General features: G+C 40.5%; 1 protein-coding gene across 3 annotated transcripts in view; it reads right to left on the minus strand.

Moving 5' to 3' along the window:
• rev3l (REV3 like, DNA directed polymerase zeta catalytic subunit) overlaps window positions 1–21,200 on the minus strand; it is a 103,189-nt gene that overhangs the window by 48,822 nt on the left and 33,167 nt on the right. For all 3 annotated transcript variants that reach the window (XM_084737896.1, XM_084737897.1, XM_084737895.1), the window contains exons 2-4: window positions 7,854–8,043; window positions 7,636–7,710; window positions 5,438–5,598 (exon numbers count right to left, since the gene is read on the minus strand). In XM_084737896.1, coding sequence (XP_084594022.1) covers window positions 5,438–5,598; window positions 7,636–7,710; window positions 7,854–8,043 — 426 coding nt within the window. The remainder of the gene's footprint in view (window positions 1–5,437; window positions 5,599–7,635; window positions 7,711–7,853; window positions 8,044–21,200) is intronic.

Here is a 21,200-nt window from a genome sequence, read left to right on the forward strand (position 1 = left end):
AGAAGACACTGAAAAAAGGAGAGGGAGGGGTGGTCAATCAGACTGTTAAAATGTTACTTTCCAATTGTTTCACATTAATATAAATGAACATAAATATACACCCCACACAGCCGCACAACCCAGCACTAATTCCATCAATGCCTTATTTGGACTCAAATAAACACATTCCAATTTCAAAGTCCACTTACTAGCCTTCTTTCAACCATGTCTTGCTCAGCAGCTGAAATCTGTTCTGTTATCATGGAGATGTTTCAGGTGTCTTCTTGACTCTAATTTTCTGACAGCTCATGTTTCTCCTCCAGTTAGACTTCCAGTGTTTCCCACACATGGACTTTACACGGGTGGGCCACCAATGTAAATTAACTGCTGCCCAAGTAGCATTTTTATTTTTTTATATTAAAAAATAAAAATGCTAAATGTTTTTTTTATTTTTTAATATTAAAATATAAAAATATAAAAAAAAATAATAAAATTAAAATATATATTTTTAATATTAAAATAAATAAATAAATAATATAAAAAAATAAAAATGCTAAATGATTAGCGAGTATGAAGCTGACCAACCATTTTCTTAGGTCTAGTAGGTGATCTCCACTCGCTCTGTCTCACTCTACCCCTCCCTCACCCGTTTGCCATGCTGCTGATGTCTGTGTGACAGTCACACTCTGCTCCACCACAAGTAAACTGTCACTCTGTGGGAAACACTGACTTCTTTTTAGCAACATAATTAATTTGAGTGCAATGCTATTGTGCAATGCTAACTGTATTAATGATACTATTTATTATGTACTACAATAGGGAAGCATGATAAACACCAGGGCCGACAAATTATCAGCCTATCACAGCTATGGGTGTAAACATCATATCGATCTGAATCAATACATAGATTCAGTGTTCAACGATTCAATATTATTGGTGCAAAGTGAAATTATCAATCTACATCCTCATCTTTAAGATCATCTCTATTTTTAAATTCCCAGGGCATGTCTGTGTCACAAATGTCAGGAAGAGTTCAGTCATAAAATTGTCAAATCAGAATTCAGTTGCTTGTTGTGAGTTGAAGTAAATGTAACTGATTAAACAGACATATATTGTCTGATATCAATCACAGTCCTTTGAATTGAATCAAATCAAAATCATATCATGGCAGACTTTGTGATATCTGCGAATATCTGCGAATATCAAAGAATCTATATAATATTGTATCATGATGAAACTTGTAATTCACTCCCCTAATCACAGCCATATCAGTCTATACTGACATCGGCATATATTAGCCGATAAATAATGGCTATACTAACATGTGACTTGACAGATTATGTTGAATAATTTTATTTAAACTCTTCAGCAAAAACAAACATGTGAACAGTCAGAATTGTTCTTTGTTGTAACAGTGACGTCAGTTGGATTTGGTTCAGCCACAGCTGTGGAATATTAAATCATGCATCTTTACTCGCTTCATCTGAGCCCTCAGGTGAGCATGAACTTCTTTTTAACATACAAAAATGTGAAATGATAAGTTATCTTATCAGTATCAGCCATGAGAAGCAGGTAATTATGGGTTATCTATATCAGCTGAAGAAAAAATATATATTGTGCATCTCTACTACTAAAAATGACACATCCTTGTTACCATCATTTTGTCTCATGGCTCATTTCTTGAATACATTCCACTTGCAGTTTTGACACTAATTGTATTTTTTTGTTGTTTTTAATTGTGTTCAAGCTGTGTAGTGGACTTCAAAACACTTAAAAGCTTCTATTCATCTCCAACTGGCCCATTTTGCCAGTCCTGCCCCTTTCATCACTCTTCCACTTGATCCCAGATTAAGAACTGGCTTTCAACTTTGAGCTTGGGGGAAGAAGAAAATGTAAACAGGTGTAGCCATTATTGGGGTATTTTAGTTTCTTTGTTGTGTGGGGCACTGAGCCCTCTTTCCATTGATTGCGTCAGTGTAGAGGTGGATCAAACATGGGAGCCCTGCTTTTGTCGGAGGAGAGTCAAGCATGAGGATTTTGAAAAAAGAACTTTATTAAAATCAAGTGTGGAATTTCCTGTCCTGAATCATTAATGGCCTCACATGTGGAGGCGTCTCTGCTGGCCCGGATGCTCTCAGTAGTGTGGGGAGAGAGGCCCAATCAGAAATGATGAGCGGAGGTACTGGCCTGAGATTAGGACTAAGCTGTGATCAAACAGAGTTGGCAATCAGGGCTTTAGTCTCCATTGGCCGGAAGTAGAGTTGGGCTTATGAAAGTCAGGTTCACCCAAAATCTGACAAGGGAACCGCAGTCTGCCAGTCCCACTGTGAGGCTCAGTGACTCAAGAGCCCCTCCTCAAGTGTCAGTATACACTTAAAACACAATAACACACAGATATTAAATGTCTGTCTGTGGCTCTGTTGTAGCTGTTTGTGGTGATCATTCTGAAAAATACTTCAGTGGATTACTGAATAGGCTTCCGTTAATTTTCCCAAGAATCTCTCAGTTGCTTTAAAGACAAAATTATTAGGCAAGCAGAGTGGAAAAAGACATCTTATAGGAAACGAAGCCCTGTTTACACTTGATATTAACTTGTATCCTGGGTGTTCTGATCACACAGCTCAGGACTACATCATGTTACATTGTTTGACAAGAACATGTAAATAATTGTAATGGAAGCTTCATTTAGTTTTTGCTGGTTGAATGAATCACCATCAAGCAGCACATTCACATACATGTACACTCATGACACCTCCTGATGTCACTGTATTACCATAAATCACACAGTATATGCACAAGAACAGTAGATTACCACACATAACAGAGGCAACAGCAACAGGACAGTCAAAATGGACTCTCATGGATGGAGTCCACATAAAACAGTCTCATTTCGTTCTGGGCTGCCAGTTAAACACATATTCAGTTTTTACTAACAGAAATGATGCAGCTACAAGTCTGTTTGCATATAGAGTGAAATCCAATTACAAGTGGTCACTCAAGACACATGTGGACTTGCATTCAAAGCCAGGTGTAAACTGATGTACTTAGAACTGTCCAGTTGTGATCAGATGAATTATGTTATTGCCAAGTGTAAACAGGGCCTCATGAAAATGTCATGTGGGGATATACGCTGTGTTTACTTCTTATTTTACTTCTATCAGAAAACCATTGAAATGTTTATCTGAGATGTGCTAAGTCAATGTAAAAGTTAGGTGGCTGGTATTTTAACATGGTGTCAGTTAGTTTGGGCCAAAGTAAATGTTCAGTAAATAAAAATTACAAATTGCACCAGTCGCCCAAAATAATGGATTAAGACACACGTTTTTCCCTCATGAATGTAACAGCAGCGATTGTCCAACCAATGACAATTCGGTTGGTCAAGAGCATATCGACCAACTGCCCAGAAGGTGTCAGCCCTAGTTTTGTGTACCTTTTAACAGCTTAAGATATTTGCACTAGCAGAGTTGCTAGAGACTAAGGGCGAGGTAAATAAGAGTGAATACTGGTCTTAAATTTGTCAGATTGCCAGCAACACAATAGGGTTGTGTGATTGGATGAAAATATCATTCATCGTATTTTGGCCGATTTTTGGATATTTGTCATTTTATTTTACTAAGAGTGAAAGGCTGCAGAGTGACAGCTGCTGCTCTGCGCTGTGCTTTCATCCAGCAGCGCAGTACACACTCACTCAGCCAGATTATGAGTGCACTGAGCTGAGTGAGGAGTGAGAGGTAAACAGCCTGCAGAGCCTGACTCTTTGCACTCTTTTCAAATGCTAATTTGACCAAACCAGAGTTGGTGATCGTTGGAAGAGCAGACAGACTAACAAAGACAGTTTAGGTGAGTTTCACATGTTTTTCTGTCGAGTTTGAATGAAGTGTGTTTTACAAGGAGTTAACGAGTTCCGAAAAAGAGAGAAAGTTGAATTTAGAGAGTGTACGCTTGTATTTTTCTGTTTAAAAAGGGAACTAGGTATGAGAGCACAGAGGTGAAGAGAATGTACATAATGTACATAATATACATATGTATGTAACATAGTGAATGTGCCGTTTGGGCACATCTCCCAGCTGAGATTTGAGCGGATGGGAGGAAGAGGGACGAAAATATCACTAGTTACCGATCGATGGGCTGACAACGGTTGATTGGAAAATTTTAAGATATTGCCCAACCCTACAACACAATCCCAAATGAATTACTAACATTGCTCTGGGTGTACAGGGAGACAGTCAACAAGAACATACCATCACCGTTTGTTCTGATCCTACAGAGAAGAAAAAAATTAATTTCTATAAAGCCGAGTACAGAGTTGCTAAAATGAGTCAAAGACAACATCAGTCTGAAGAATAGTCCTATTATTTGTTAACATCTCAGAGCGATGCATGAAACCTTTGCAGTAAATAAGCATAAAGAATCTAAGTGTTTGAAGGCAAAACCTGGAGAAGAAGCAGTTCTTCTGTGAGTGTCACTCTGCAGGGCTGACAGAGCTCCAAAGATCTCTGCTCCAAGGAGCTCAGGCAAACACAAAACAGAGAGACTGCAAAGTGCTGTCACTGACACCCAATATCTGCTTGCTTTTTCTTGTTCTGTCCTCACACCTTTTGATTCATTTTTTTTCCTTCAATCTCCTGGTTCAGAGAGGCTTCCTGAGGTTTTTCAGGATGCAGTGTGCTTCCACTACATTTCACTTTTGCCTCCTCAGTGAGCAGCAATGAAAAGAGCAGAATGGCTAAAATGGACCTGAGAGAGACGGGCAAACCAAAGAGGAACACAGAGTGTAAAATAAACTACAGAGAGAAGCCAAGAGAGGTCAGAGAAAGTACAGAGAGAGAGAGAGAGAGAAAAAAGAGCACAGAGCACAAGACAAACCATGTGAAAAGGAGTGAGAGGGCAACATTAGAGATGAAAACAGAGAGAGCTTTCAAAAGACAACAGAGGCATCCTGAGGTTGAGGTGAGATCAGGACTAATTCGATATGACACCAGGCATGGTAGCCTTCTTCTGGCCAGCTCTCCATCCCTGCTGAGCCAGGGGGAACAATGCAGTGAGCAGAAGGAAACCTGGCTGTGCCCACACTGTCCAGCAGAGACAGACACAACAGTGTGTCCTGTGTGGCAGCACAAGCTGGCCACTCGATCAACATCAATACCTGTAACCCAAGAACTGCCCCAAAGAGAGATGAGCTAGCCGATAAGAGCTAATGGCAGATCTTATTAATACTACTTTTGTTGAGGATTTGCTTTGGTGTCAGCATTGTAATTTAACACCAGAATTAGATAACAGTGATGGTTTAGCTACAAGAAAACCTCTTAAAACACTTTAAAAGACATAAAAAATAAAGTAGGAAAATAATTATGCTGTTAGAATGGAAAGAACATTTGGGAAAAGGGGAAAGAAAGCCTGGCAACACGTAAAACAAACTGAGGGAGGAGTCGTCACCTCTCTGTCTTTGTCCCCTTACCTTTTTTCGGGCCCCTGCGGAACTTAACAGCCCCCAAGTTGAGCAGGTTCATGCCGTACAGGTTGTAGTCTATGAAGAGCTGCAGCAGGAAGGGGATGTGGCCCTCGTGGGGCTGGTAACTCTTGTTCATCACTGCTCCACTTTGTAACAGCTCACACACCCTACAACACACAGACAGAAAAATATCTGCCACTGCAGGTAGAAAAACACACATTTACTGACTAGAGAAAATCACAGACATTTAGAGGTAATTTTCCTTCAGCTACACAGCAACAGATTGTTTTGTTTTGAGTAGCTGAGATGCTGGAAATTAGAAGATGAATAGCTTCTCCCATTGAAATCAAGAGGTATTGACTTTTACAGGTTTGGCTGTTGCATTAACTTTAAATAAAGATGGACAACGTTTCTCTGCTTCCTCCCATTATACAAAAATGAAGCCAAACAATTCCAGATATGAGCGCTGCCACATCACGTCTTGCACTGGTGACATCATTTGTAGCCAGAGTCTGGACAGTAGTGATCATGGTTGGAGCTGCGGTAGCCAAGCTGAGGTCCCACCCACACAGCCATCAGAGTCAATCATAAGCACAGCAGAGCTCAGCTGTCAATCATGACATGACACCCCCTTTTTATGGCATCAAATAATTAATCAAAATTAACACTTGAGCATACATCAGTGTGATAAGGACTACCTAAAATGACTGAAACCACCTTTGGGAAGAAATCAGTTGACCAGTACTTTGATTTTTTAGCGTGGCCCATGTCCCATCTGCTAACATGGATCAACATGAATCAAATGTCCTCTAACATGTGTGATGACAACCTGCACACAACCAATCTGCTCAATTTGATTGTTTTGATAGAACTTGACCAAGCTACCAGGCTTCAGTGAGAAAATGATGCATAAAAACACATCACTAAGGAAATGACGGACTTCATTGTGCTCTGATATAACTGAAATTTGACAAACTAATTGTACAGCTGAGTATAAAAATTGGGTGCCAAATGGCCACATGCTTCAGCCTCCGGTGTGGCAAGACAGAGCCTGCCACTGTAAATCAGTTATGTGTGATGTGGTGTTAGCAGGCATTCAGACCAAAAACAGCCAAGGGGCTGCTGGGTAAACACTCACGTTTTCACACTATGCACCTGAAGTTTTAAAGGCAAGATTTCTGTTGAACCTGTGTAGTTTCCAAGATAATCAAGAGTCACATCAGTCATTTTCTCAGACTTAACAAAGCTGGAGGTTTTATGCATTTTTGTGCTGTTTATTGGGAGGATCCATGTATAAAAAGACCTTTAGAGTTACAAAGCTCCTCAGAGCCACAGAGGACATTAAACAACTGTCTTAAAATGTCAGATTGGCTTTGACATTTAAAATCAGTGGAGTACCTCATTAAAATATATAAAGGCAATCCTTCTGGTTAAATCTAGAAACCTGTTTTCCAGAAGCATCCTGAGCTACAGAAATCCTTACATTTACAGTATGTGCTTGGTAGATAAAGATGAATGGGGAGTGGCTCACTGTGTGAATGTTTAAGCTCTGTCCTGGAGTCATGTCTCCCCTTTAAAGGTCAGAGCACCGTGCTGACTGATTGACTGACTGATCAGAGACGAGTGGCTGAGAAGGGACTCAAATTCTCCTCTTTCTTGTCTCCCTCAGCCTCTTTTTACCCTCTGCTTCGTTCTTGCCTCTTTTTTTGCTGCCTTCTCTCTCCCTCTTCCCCTCAATCTTTCTTCATTGCTCTCAGTTATTTTCTTTACTGTGGTCCCTTGTTCTTTCTTCTTCTCAGTCTGCCTTTTCCCTTTCTTCCCCTCTCCCCCTTTCCAATCTCATCATATATGGCCCTCTCTCCTCAAGCCTCTTCCTGTCACTCTCTTTCCCTCCCTCACCCACTCTCTGCCAAGTACCAATTCAGCAGCGCTACTCCACTCACATTGTCACCACTAACGCTGATCGCTCTGCCAAATAATTCACAGTCTTCCTGTGTGCTTCCAAACACACACACACACACACACACACAGACACACACACACTCAGCCGATCAATTTGTACAACTGAATACACAGCAATCGATTTCAGTTTAGTGAGCTGGCAGAGTCACGCGCACACAGTCTGGCGTTCAGTAACATCAAACAACAGGAGCTCGGGATGATCCCTATTCATATTAAACTGCATCGATCAGCAGTAACCTTACCTTTTGACCATCTGAGGATTGTACAGATAGATCTTCATAAAGTGCTTCTCCTTGGCATGGTAGCCATAGAAAGGCCTGGAAGACAAGAGAAAGACCACACAGAATACAATGACACACTGCATAGAAACTTAAATCATGTTTCATATTGTCATTTCGAGCAAAACCCAACTTCATCAGCTCAGTTGTAATGGTATGACCAGAAATCAGGAGTCACTTACATGCCAGAGACCAGCACCACCTTGAAGACGTGCTGTGTGCTGGAGGCGGGGTTTCCCATGGCAACGTTGAGGGCCCTGTCGATACTGAAGGCCACCTGCCGCAGGTAGCGCTCTGGCTGTTGGCCGTAGCCATCATATGGCACGTAGATGTAGGGGAACACGCCATGGAGGTGGAGACACGTTTTCTGGCCTGCAACACAACAATAACAAATCTACTGAACATTGGGCTCACAGTTTTATCTCATTTGCCAATGTCCCACTGGGATTAAAACTTCATAAGGCAAAAACATTTTGAACTAGTCTGACCACAAAAGAACAAGACAGCACAGTGCATCAAATCATAAGTTCAAACTTCAGTTAGACAAACAGCACTTGAACTATGAAGTCTGATTTCCACTGCAAATCTTCAGGCTACATCACACCTACTGCAATATTTATGAAGCTCAGCGAGGGTGGCCTGACATGACATTTGAGTTTGTAAATATTACAACACCAACACCATCTCACTTTCATGCGCTGCTCCACTGTATGACAGCACCTTACTGTCCAAAATGGTGCTGTTGTCCCTACACAGATTTTCCCATCTTATATTTGTACAACCCGTCATTAAGGCTGCATTTTTCCTTCTGTCTCCTTCAGTTTTTCTTGGCACCTGATAACCTGATACCTGGAATGAAATTTTTTCATTCCTCTGGCGAAAGTCCATCTAACAGTTGAGCAAAACATAATAAAAGAATGAAAATGAAAAGAAAGGACTTGATCAAAGAGATGTTTTAAGTGTTTTTATCACATGTAATGCTCTGTACATGACCAAAACACCATTATCTGGCCCTATAGTGACAAAGTCAGTACTCTGCTATTTTTAAATGCTATTTTAGAGTATATAACTTTAGAACTTTTTCATTTGGGTGAAACTACATCATACTTTGTGGAGAAATTTTTTTTAGGTTTTCCCACTGATGTCCTCCGGCTGCCCAACTGTCTGTGATTTACAGACTTTCCTGAGAGACAGATAGATTTAGTTGTTGCCAAAGGAGCTAACCATGAACTGTAACTGTTAACTGCCTTTAGCAGGCAATGGAACTGGGCTCAGCAGCATCCCAGTGAATGCAGCCAGACAGACTGAACACAGCCTCCGAGACAGACAGGGAGTATACAGAGTTTCCTGATTGATAGATTAGCTATGCAGCTAGCTCAATGAGCCTACTATAGCTGCAGGAAACATGTAAGCAATTAACATTCTGCTAGCTGTTTCATGGGAAACTTAAGATTTAAAAAAAACAAAGTTAGTGACTATAACTCTATACATCCACACAACTATGTTCAATTTCAACATGTTCAAAATCTGTCCTAGGAAAAAGAAACAGAGCATTAAGTACCAGCTGTGGAAAGAGAGAAAAAGTGCCCCCAAATCCAAGACAGCTGCTCAAACTTTCAATTCATATGTACATCAGGCTACATATCAAACATTTCACTTTTTTAGAAGGTGTCACAGAATCAAAACACTTGTAACTATTGCCAGGATTACAGGGCAATATGAATCAAACCACTATACTCATTTTCCCAGCAGTGACAGTCTTTTCTGAATACACACGAGCTAAGCAGCTGTAGCCTTAGATGTGACTTCTTCGACAAAGACTATTAAATATTCTGACAGGGTGAAATTGAGATGGATGGAGTGTGCTGAGGGTCCACTGAACTGTTTTTTTTTCCAGTACATGTTCTGACCAAACAATGCACAACAACACAGACAGACGAGTGCGACAACAAGCCTGTAATGCCGTGAATCATGACAGATATGCACAGTGGTATAGCAGGCCATTAGCTAAATAACTAAATAGAAACAGAGACGAAGAGCATCAGTGGGGATTGTGGGTGGAGCAGTGCAGAGAGGATTGAGGTCTGGAGTGATGTGAAGTGAGGTCATCCGGTGCAGAGAAAGGGAGATACAGTATTTATAACAGGGGACGTAGTGACATCATCACTTACAGACAGACACGCACACTGCTGAGAGTCATCTGAGGTGAACTGTGCTGCAGACAGAACACCACGCTACGATTCATCCACTTTCTGGCAACATCAGCCTGGGCTTTTATCTGCACACTGCTGCAGGAGCCTGCTCTGTGTTTAATCAGGCTATAAGGGATAATAACAGCAGTGTCATTTAGACAACTGAGGCTGAGGATCACACAAATCTGAGTGTCTGACTCCCTCAACCTACTTCTCTTATAGATGGTATTTTTCTTAAAATGTACAGTTTTTAAGATGAACATCTCATCAGGCACCGTCAATGTCAATATAAATCCTACAGGCTGTACAGTAATGTATATTGATATGCATGCACATAATCATCCACTCCATGTATGCATATTAGAGCTTGGCCAATTTATCGGTCAGCAGGTATTATCAGCCTGATGTTGGACTATCACAGCTATCTCAGTATCGTACTGCAGTGTTTCTCAACCCTGGTCCTCAGAGCTCACTGCCCAGCATGTTTTAGATATTTCCCTGCTCCAACACACCTGATTCAAATGATCAGCTCGTTATCGGGCTTCTGCAGAAGCTTGATGACGAGGTGATCGCTCGTTTGTCCCTTTGAGGAAGCTGATTGGCTCATACCACCTCTGATGCGCACAAAAACGGATAGCTTGAACCCTTGCATGATGAATTCTTGCGTGAGCTCGCAATCTCACAAATCCAGCTGACTCGCAAGTTAAGGTTTCTCTTACATTGAAACAATAAAAAAGACATACTTCGATGACATTGTGAAGAACTGAGGGATCATGGGAACTGTTGCCTTGACTTTTAAATACCAGGATAGCTGTCGAAAAGTCCATCCGACATGACAAGCAAAACTCATATTTATGGATGAGGTAATATCAAAGTTTTATTCACATTAGTCACGATCGTCGACTTCTTTAACGTAACAGACCTCTCTTGTGTTTTCCCAGAAGTTATAGCAACTAGAGGCTAGGTAGCAACAGCTAGCAGGTAATGCTTGAATAAATTATAGATTTCTGTTTGAATACTATTGGAAACATTTTGGATAATGTAAATACACAACTTAACAAAATATATGCCTAGCATTATCAGACATTTTAATGTGGAAATGTTAGACATTATAGCTTTAATTCAAGTTTAATATATACATACATTTTACACTATGAAGACTATCAGTTGATATATATTGGATGATACATCGATAATAGATTTTTTTTACTCCCTAGCCCAAAATCCAGTATCAATTGGGCCCTAATGTACAACGTATATTCATTCAATATTTACTTCTTTGCACTAGTTGTACTGTTCATGCTACTGTTTACTTTCAAACCACTTGACCTGTTAAAAGACTTTTTACGTTGTCAATTATTTATTCTTCACTACCATTTGTTCAGGTTAGTTGTCTTGTTTTTAGCTGCATGTCTATCCCTGTGTAAGTACACTGACAGCAATGAAAAACCAAAGCCAGATTTCTTGTACACATACTTGGCCAATAAAGCTGATTCTGATTGTCGTGCACCAGTGACGGGCTGACTGACAGTCAGACAGGAGGAGGCAGTGTTGAGTGAGAGCTTTTCATTTGCCCAGACGTGTCTGCACATGCCCAGACACCTGCCTACCTTCCCAACCCTCATTGCTGGTAGCAGAGCTCCAGGAGAGGAAGGGGAAGGAGGGTTCTGGCACTGTTCCTCTACCCCAAACACACACATACACACACACATACATCTGCAGCTTGCCAATTCCCCATTCTCATGCTATGGCATGACAGATGCTACGTGCGGTGCGATGCAACGCCACAGTCCCCTGGGCACGATTGTTGAGATTGCTGGACCTAAAGTGAAGCTTCCAAAAGAGGAAGAAATATTCCCAGTAGCTCTTTGCGCAGCGATACATGACTGCCTCCAAACAGGAGGGGAGGGTGATGCAAGATGGGATGTGGTGCTGAAAGACAATGAGCTTCTCAGAGCAGAGCTTGGTGTTAGATGGAATCAGACATCTACTGTACTGTATGTGAGCAGTGAGCAGCATATGCTGGAGCTCACGGGCACAGGTCCCTGTGGAGGATCCACACAGGTTTGTGTGTGAGAGAAACATGCCATCATTAAGAGATGAAACAGGAAATTTACATTTGTCTTTCCGGCCTTGGGAATGACAGATTGTTAATATGAATGCCATGCTCAGTTAAATGAGGGCTGCATTATGAAATGTTAAACTGAAAATCCAAATGATGAAATCTAGCAGAGTCCACACTTACCTAGTGACAATAAAGGTTAGATCACATAGACTATAGATAAATGATTGTCATTTATTGAGCAAAAGTGGCAAACACCTCTCAAATGTGAGTACTTTTATTTTCTCTCTATCATTATGAACTGAATATCTTTGTGTTTTGGACTGTCTGTCAGTCAAAACAAGCAGCATGAATACAACACCTTAGGATCAGGCAAATTGTGAAGGGGACTTTATATTATGACATTTTATCCCTAGTCTGGTCCTCATGAGTAAAATGAGCTCTCACACTCTCAAACCCGTCCTTGTGTGTTGCTACAGTGATCCAAGCAACTTGCAAACATCAAAGGTTCATTGTCTCCCAAGAGGTTTTAAATATTTTACTTAATGGTTATTTATTGGTTATTATAAAATGGATAGTTCCGGCCCTTGATTACGATTGGATGAAATGCATTTGAAGTTGTTGTAAAATGCTCTACAAACGCATTGTTTCAAAATTGCTTCAAAATGTCAGGTCTTGTGAGTTTTGATTTACTTAGTGGTCTAACTGTGGATGAGTGGCTGAAAGAGATGGAGGAGGCAGATAAAAGGGGCAGGAGACACTGAAATCAATGACAGAGAAATTAAAGAGCTGGAAAAGTCTAGAAGCAATGCTGGGATGGTTAAACACACTATGTGGTTCCACTAGGACAAATATAATCAAGTACGCAGCACTGTCCTTCAATAAATGCACAAAAAATACACGATGATGCCAGAGAAACAAACAAAGAGAGCCTACAGAGATTCATGTTTGAGCAGCCAGGGAACCCGCTGTGTTCTGTCGCTTTGTTGCAGAAATAGCATACTACTTCTCTGTGCCCACCCAATCCACCTGCCTTTTATTGCCACTGAAGGCAGACAAACCAAACAAATGATATATGGTAAGTTACTCGTAAGAGAAATCATGTCAGCAACAGGGAATAAACGTGAATCATCCCTGCAACCTTACTGACAGCCAAACTACAAGAGAGGATGTTAGAACAGGATCCTTGTTTATGGCATGGCACAGTTTAAACAACCTGTAGCAGCAAAGAGGAGTGCTAACATAATTGAACACTATGTCAAAACTTAAACAATTAATGGCAATATCCTGATAAATGTTAACCACCTGTTTGTAAGGATGCTTTCCACTGCATCAGTGTGTAGCTGCATCTGTGTGTTGCTTGGCAACCATTCTGACAAATGTCACTGAAAAAGTACATCACTTGGAAATAGAATGGTTATTTGTTATCAATAAATCATTGCATGTTTTTGTTGTTGTGTGTTTCTTTTATGAAACCTTGCCAGGTATATGTGGTAGGTCTGCTTCATGTCATGCCTAACAACGCCCCTCAGTGCTTCTAAAGTCAGTGTAAACCACAGCCTCTTGGAGGTTGTTGCTTTAGTCTGCTTTTGTAAATTAATTACACTCTAAATGTTTTCGTCAGACCCTCAAGAAGCTGGAGAGGTTGGACTTGAAAGCCCATTGTTTCATAACTGAGCTTTCATATTTAGCAATTTCAGAATTCTAATAAAGTGCAATTTTAAATGCAACTATTGACAACAAACATTTATTAAGTTTCAATCAGATAAAATTAGGGCTGCTACTAACAATTCTTTTCATAGTTGATTAATCGGTCATTATTTTTTTGATTAGTCAATTATTTTTTGTTTGTTTTAAAATGTCGTTAATGGTGAGAAAAGTCAATCAGTGTTTCCTGATGCCTAAGATGATTCCTCAAATGTTTTGGTTTGTCCACAACACAAAGATATTCAGTTTACTGTTAGTAAAGAAATCAAACACTTTTCACATTTAAGAAGCTGACATCAGGGAAATTTGACATTTTTTCTTCAAAAATTACTCAAACCAATTAACCACTTATGAAAATAGTTGGTGATTAATTTAGTAATAATTAATCATCATAGCTCTAGATAAAATAAACAATATAACACAAATAAAACGTGAAATGCATCCATGTTTGAAGCTAATAAAAACGTGGATGTATGTAGGATGTTGGACAAAAATGCAGTTTTGGGCCAGAGGATACACAAGCTCATGACTGAACAGTTAAAAGTAAAACTGGATGATAGTACTGAAGCCAGCGAGCTGCAGAGAGACAGCAGGATCAGAAGGTCTCTGTCTCGTCTGGAGTGTGTATTTGTGTGTCTCAGCTGTGCAAGTCCAAGGTGTGTGTAGCTCCACTGTGAGCCACACAAAGGCTGGCAGCCACTCAGGAGGTGAGGGGAGCAGCGAGGATGGCACGCGTCTGTCTGTCCTCAGCCTGCCGTGTCAACAAGGAGTCTCTCTCTCTCTTTCTCACACACACACACACACACACACACACACACACACACACACACACACACACACACACACACACACACACACACACAGCAACACACACAAGGCAACACACAGCACAGGCAGCCAATGCTGGCTTCTGCTGCAGTTGCTAGGCAACGGTAAAGCAAAAGCCCCTGACGGGCAGCGGGAGAGATAAACAAGTGATTCTTTCCACCCAGCTGGTCAGACCACAGAAAGAGAGACGGAGGGAGAGAGTGTGTCTGAGAAAGCAAGAGAGGCAACGCAAGAGAGGAAAAATGATAATTAGAGAGAAAGTATGCCTGCGTGTCTGCATGAGAAACAAAACAGGGAGGGGTGAGAAGAGAAAAATACAATGCAGATGGCATATGAGTAATAAAGACAGTGTGTTTATGTTTGAGTGTGAGAGGGAAGAAGATGTTGGTGGAAATGTGGTGGAGAGAAAAGTGTGTACTGAGCAGGATTTCATGTTTCAGACAGAAAGAACATCTGCTGCTTCAGTTGGATGGCTCATCACTGTGATGCAGTCAAACTCTGGACTATCCAATTAGAAGAGAACTTTCTGAAAGTAACATCATAAATCTATAATTGATCTTATTTACGTCACACCGGTATGTTAACTTCTCCAGACATACTGTCATTTGTAGAGTGTCCCTGTAATGAACCAGAAAGTATAAAGCATCTAACACAGTGTACCAGCCAATCACTGTCAGTCAGTGTGTGCTTGCATCCTTTTTTGTGGGTTCATGTCAGTGACTGACAATTGCACACTTGAGCAGGTCATGGTTCACATGCAGCTGTCTGGTAATGCCGCCTCAAACCCTACAACATCTCAAAGATGGCATTATATAAATACATTTCTCTCCTGATCTCTCCTCATCTTTTCTATCATGTCTGATACCTTGACTCAGGGCATGACCTGGAAAATTCACACAAGGCAACACTATTTACCAGGAATAATTGATGTGGCACTCAAAAATCAAGTCTACAATAAGTAACTGAATTGGAAAATTTGAATTTTATAAAGACATCAATCAGGAAACCTTGTTTAATGTGGATCAATCACATCTGGCCAATGCCCAGTCCCCTTCATAAAAATGATATCAGGACTGGTACTGAGTATTGTGAGTAAATGTTAAGGGCATTCACCGAAAAACGGTAACAGTAATGATGTGAGCATCCAGACTGATAAATGACAACATTCTGAAAAAGTGGCATTGCGTGCTCCAGCTGTGTCAGCAGCTGAGAATATGGATATTGATGACATGTTACTGCTGTACATTGCACAGAGAAAAAAACTAAGAAAGGTTATGGGTTCCTTCACAGATAAGAGGAGTTAGGAGATTCCAACACACTGTTGCTGTCTTTTGAAGATTTTTCTTTTTTTCAAGCTTTCCTAAGAGACATTATCAATTAAATACATCAGTGAGGACCAAACAACCTGACCTCATCAGTATGACAGTATGTCCCAGGTATGGTTACAGGTTTTATGTGTAATTTAATTCATGAATTAAGTGGTGGAGGCTGTACCCTGGAACAATACTGATCAAACTGTTCAGCTGTGTGGAGAGAGGTTTCATCTTTTCTTGAGCTGCCAATGTCTCAGTAGGATGAACTAATATTTGATTTTTCAAGTGAGGAATTAAATAAAATAAAAATAATTTTCATTTCATAATTGATTGTTAGTTCATTTTCTTTCACCTGACTAACAGATTCATCAACTAATGGTTTTGCCAGGGAGGTTGTTTTTAGCTTATGAATGAGGTGACTGTGTGTGTTATGTGATTGTTTTTCTCACAGTTTCCCTGCCACATGCTACCTTCCTACTAGAGGATTTGTGAATGAGGGTGGGAGGGGCTGTGACAGCTTCAGGTCCTTGTTTCTGTGGGGAGGAGCGCTGAGGTAGAGGAGGTCCACTCTGCCAAGTGCCTCTCCTCACTCTCCTCTTCCCACCCCCTCTGCCTCCCTGTGGTAAGCTGGAGGGCAGCTCAGTGACTCAGCGCCTGGGGTAGTAACACCACCAGTGGGTCAGTAAGGCAGTCAGCCAGCAGCTATCAGCCATTTAGCCAAGTGAGCTCCAAATGTTTGGCCTTCACCCCTTCATTATTGTTAATCATTTCCCCATTAATTGATCAGTAGGTCTATAAAACGTCACAAAATGGTGAAAAGTGTCAATCACTGTTTCCCAAAGCACAAGATAACGTCCTAAAATGTCTGCTTTTGTCCACAACTCAAAGATATTCAGGTTACTGTCAGAGAGGAGACACCAGAAACTTTTTAACATACAAGAAGAACAGAAGCTGGAATCAGAGAATTTTGGACATTTTTTCCGTTAAAGAATTACTCAAACCAATAAATCAGTCATCAAAATTGTTCATCAGTGTAATAAAGGATTTGATTAGTAATCGATTAATCATGCAGCTCTAATCGCTACTCTGGCACTAGGTGCACTTTCTGGCTCTCTTTTCTCTCTGAGCTGACACATACTGCCCACACAGTCCTGTTTCCTTTCACTTATCCACAGTGTCTTCTTCTCATCACTCATTTGCTGTATTTGTCATGTCATGTTATAACCTTGTTATATCTATCTTTAAATAAAAATCTAAAATATTATGCCATCAATGTTAAGTTGAATTTCTTTTGGTGATAATGGCAGTGATATTTAGACATCTATTTATATTTATTTGGAGTGAATGTGATATCAAGGATACAGACTGTTCTTTCATGGCCATCAATAAGCAGGTAGCATACCAGTGTGGCAAAATAAGACAACTGACTGCGTAAGAATGGAGGGGCTACTTTTTGTATCAGTGTGAATTTAACTAACAACAGATGTTGGCTGCTTTATGCAGGAGACGCAGCTGTGCCAGCCTGGCATTTTCAGAAACAGACGTGGCTTCACATGATGCTTCAAAGGAAACAAAGTCTCATTACTCATGGTCTTGGTGAGAGGGACTAAGACACAAGGAATAAGGACACAAAGGAAGCGTGGATGCCAGTTGGGATGTATCCCTGGTCTGTGTGGGTGTGCAGGGCCTTTAAGGGGTTTGAGGTGGTACACTGGAGTGATGTAGATGCGACACTCTCAGAAGAGGCAAGGTTTCCCTCAAGGCAAGAGTGGAGAGTCAGCACTAGCCATCAGTCATGAGTCATGCTGGTAACTTTTTCCTTGGCAGTCAGGTCTGTTTACTCTGTCAGCCACTCTGCCTGGTAACCAGCTGTAGTTTGAAGCTTCACTTCCAGTTAGAGAGTCTTGCTTGTTATGGAACGGATACTTTTCCTGGCAAATGTTAAAATGTGTCAGTGATGGTGCTGAAGGACAAAAAAGGTTGCTCCCTGCTCAGGAGCTGGTGAGATATGCAAATATATGGAGCCAATTTTCAGAACTTGTTGATTTTGTTCAAGCTACAAAGCCTCATCCCTGATTCCAAGCATTACTTCAGTGAGCTCAAAATGACTATCAACTGGAATACAGAAGCAGAAAGAAGAGACTTTTATTTGTCACAGGTAGGTTCACTGAGTACAAACGCTGTTTTCCAGGAACACTCTGCTGCGCATACACATACACACAGATCCATAAGCAGTAATCATGTTCAGAATGTGGCATTTGGTGATGCCAATTATCCTCATGCTCAAAGTATATACTTAACTGTACTGAACAGAGCAAAATCCATTACTCACAGTGTGTTGTACATGTGAGTGGAGGTTTGGGGGAGTAGCCAGACTCCCTCTGTAATCAGACAGAGAGCTGCCACAGGGAGGAGTGGAAGAAGATGTTAATAAAACCAGTGTTGGTATTAATTAAAAAGGCTCAGGGAGAGCTGTGTGAAATGTAGGGCTGAGCACTCCCACCGCCTGCACAGGGAGGGAACGCCATAATGGCAGAATATGAGTTCTCCACTCATATCTGTGCTGAAAGTGAGAAAAAGTCACCCTCACCCTCAAGAAGTTTAATCAAGGTGCACTTGAACAGAGATTTTAAGCTGAGCCCAAACCTGATGGGCCCTTCAGCTGAGTGCCAAAGTGTTAATGTAAATCTCCAAAGTGAGGGCATCTGAGGCCACACAGTGCAGGCAAAATGGAAAATACACAACACTACACTCAGTTTAGAGAGGTGAGAGAATACAGGGCCAGAAACCTGACACACACACACACACACACACACACACACACACACACACACACACACACACACACACACACACACACACACACACACACACACACACACACTGGCAGAATGAGTATCGAGCACACTGAGCAGCCTGGCAGAGCGCCAAGCTGATGAGACAGAGAGAGTAGGTCTGGAGGAGATGAGGAGGAGAGGCAGTGGTCGAGGAAGAGAGAGGGATGATGACAGGGAGGGCAAAGCAAATATGTGGCAGATTATCTCCATATTTCAGAAAGCTACATTCACCACTATCATAAAAAAAAAGTTTGTTGTGGTGTTTTTGTTGAGGAACACAGAGACATTTTGGGCTTGTTTGCTCTCTTACCAAGAGGCAGATAAGACTGACTTTTTCAGACTATTTGGCCACATTGATGCAGATAAAATCAGATGCAATTAAAACACTTTGTTATACACTTAATGCAGCCAGATGATAAATCTGATTGCATCCATCTTGGTTTTCCTGTTCTATATGTATATCAGAGTTGGCCTGAAGCGGTTTGGTGACTATAAAAAAATGGAATAGAAATTCATTTGGACTTTAGCAGTTTAGTTACAACAACAAGAGTTACAGATATATCAGCTCTAAGCTAATTACTGCTGGTTGTTAGCTAGCTGTGTATCTGTGTATACGTCAGCAGATAATTAACAAGACACTGCAGGACAGAAAAGCTAAGTAAGGTCTGAGGGCATTTAGAGACGTTGTCACCATTATATACTTTTTCCACCCAACAGTACCAACAAGTAGACTGTTATACTGTAAAATGTATCACTCAGTATAGACTACATCTTGGAAACAACTGAAAAAATATCTAAGGTATGCATATCAAGATTGTTTATGGTATGCAATTGTATTTTAAAAATAGCCTCCTGTCTGCAGATAGGAAACAGAAATCAAAGCAGGACACCAATATTTTTTATACAAATATAGGTAATTTAACATAACTTAGCACAGCCCTTCTCATCTGTGAAGTGAACTGTGATGTGGTGTTTCAGATGAAAAACAAGCTGGACTTCTCAGCTAGTTAATGATGTATAATGCCACCTCCATACAATATTTGGTGTCCACAAAGTAACTTTTTTTGGCCATGGGCCATCAGACCACAGTGAGTGATGAACCCTGCAATCTTAATATCACCTCTGAACAGTGGTGTTGGTCAAGCCATACAGAAACACATGGACACATGAGAAAAGTTTTACTTGTCTTTTTGGACTCTCACTTACAGCACTTCCTAACCTATAAATATCACTGCTGTGTCACACACAGAGATCAGTCAGTGGGTGCACTGATCAAGAATGAGGTGAATGCTACAGCAGCACATTAAGTCTGTTCTACCACAGTATGTGTTATAGTTAGCAGAGCCTCTTTCTCTGACAAGGAGACAGATGATCGATTCCAGTGTCACTTTAACAGCCATTTTCACAGAGCTAAATATTGTAAGTGGCTGCTTTCAGAGATCACTTATTGATGTAGTGACATTTTGAGGGAGTAAAGAGAGACAGATGCATTTACACCTTTTACACATCTGTCTCAAACCAACTCCAAAGGTGGTTTGAACAATCACACTGTGTCCATCTTGAAATGTGTCTTGGCTACATTATATTAAACGAAAGGCACATGAAGTGGAGAATTTATTGTGATGTATTAACTCAACCACAATTTGAAAACCAACTGTACTTAGCTACAGAAATCTGTAGTATACTTACTGTAATAAATCTTAATTTGGCCATGATGTGTCATCAGAGATTGAGGAAACATGCCAAGTTAAAGTACTTGCTTCTCTGATAACACTACAGCTGCAGTGTCCTCTTGTTTCCATTCCAGCCCATAACTTGTGTTACTATTTTTCCGTTTCACATTAATTAGAACTCAAATTAATGAGGAATTTTTGCTGAATGAGTAAGTGTCTGTTAATGAGTCATAACAAATCCGTAATCATCTTGAAGGAGGAATAGATATTTATAACATTTAATTTGAGCAAAATGTTACTGTAGTCTGGCAGGCTGTAAGGAAGGAAGTTACTGAGCTCAAACTCCAGAGTGTGTATTCATTATTTTCAGGACAACAGGCTTTGCTTTACGACACTTATTAACAGCTGATCAATTTACAGTATATGGCTCTTTGTTGCTCTTAATTGTAAAATTACAATTGCCCTCTTCTTGCACTCCTGCAGTGCTCCTGCAGCCTGCCTGAGCTTCACTGAGTCTTGGGAGGAGCTGGTGGGGGGAGGCAACTCACCTTCACCATAGACTGTATATTAAACAGCATTCAGCATATTTAATATACCATCAACTGCTCCAGCTCACTATTTGGATTGCTGTACTAATTTTTGAATGCACAATTGTCACACTTTGCCATTTTAAGCAAAATTTCACCAAAACAATAACAATAACAAAATCAATTTAATTTACACAGACATAACCAATAAAATTTAAAGAACATGATATGACTTTATCTTCGCAAAATACACTACCAAGAGATGCACAATAAATATTGGGGCCAATAAATTATTGACTGATACTGGTCTATTCAGCCATATTGGTTTTGGTATCGGCATATATTAGCCAACAAATACTGGTTATACAAATTTGACAAATTTGTAATTTG

Source organism: Lutjanus erythropterus, chromosome 15, assembly GCF_056507025.1.
Source record: "Lutjanus erythropterus isolate fLutEry1 chromosome 15, fLutEry1.hap2, whole genome shotgun sequence".
NCBI lineage: Eukaryota > Metazoa > Chordata > Actinopteri > Lutjaniformes > Lutjanidae > Lutjanus > Lutjanus erythropterus.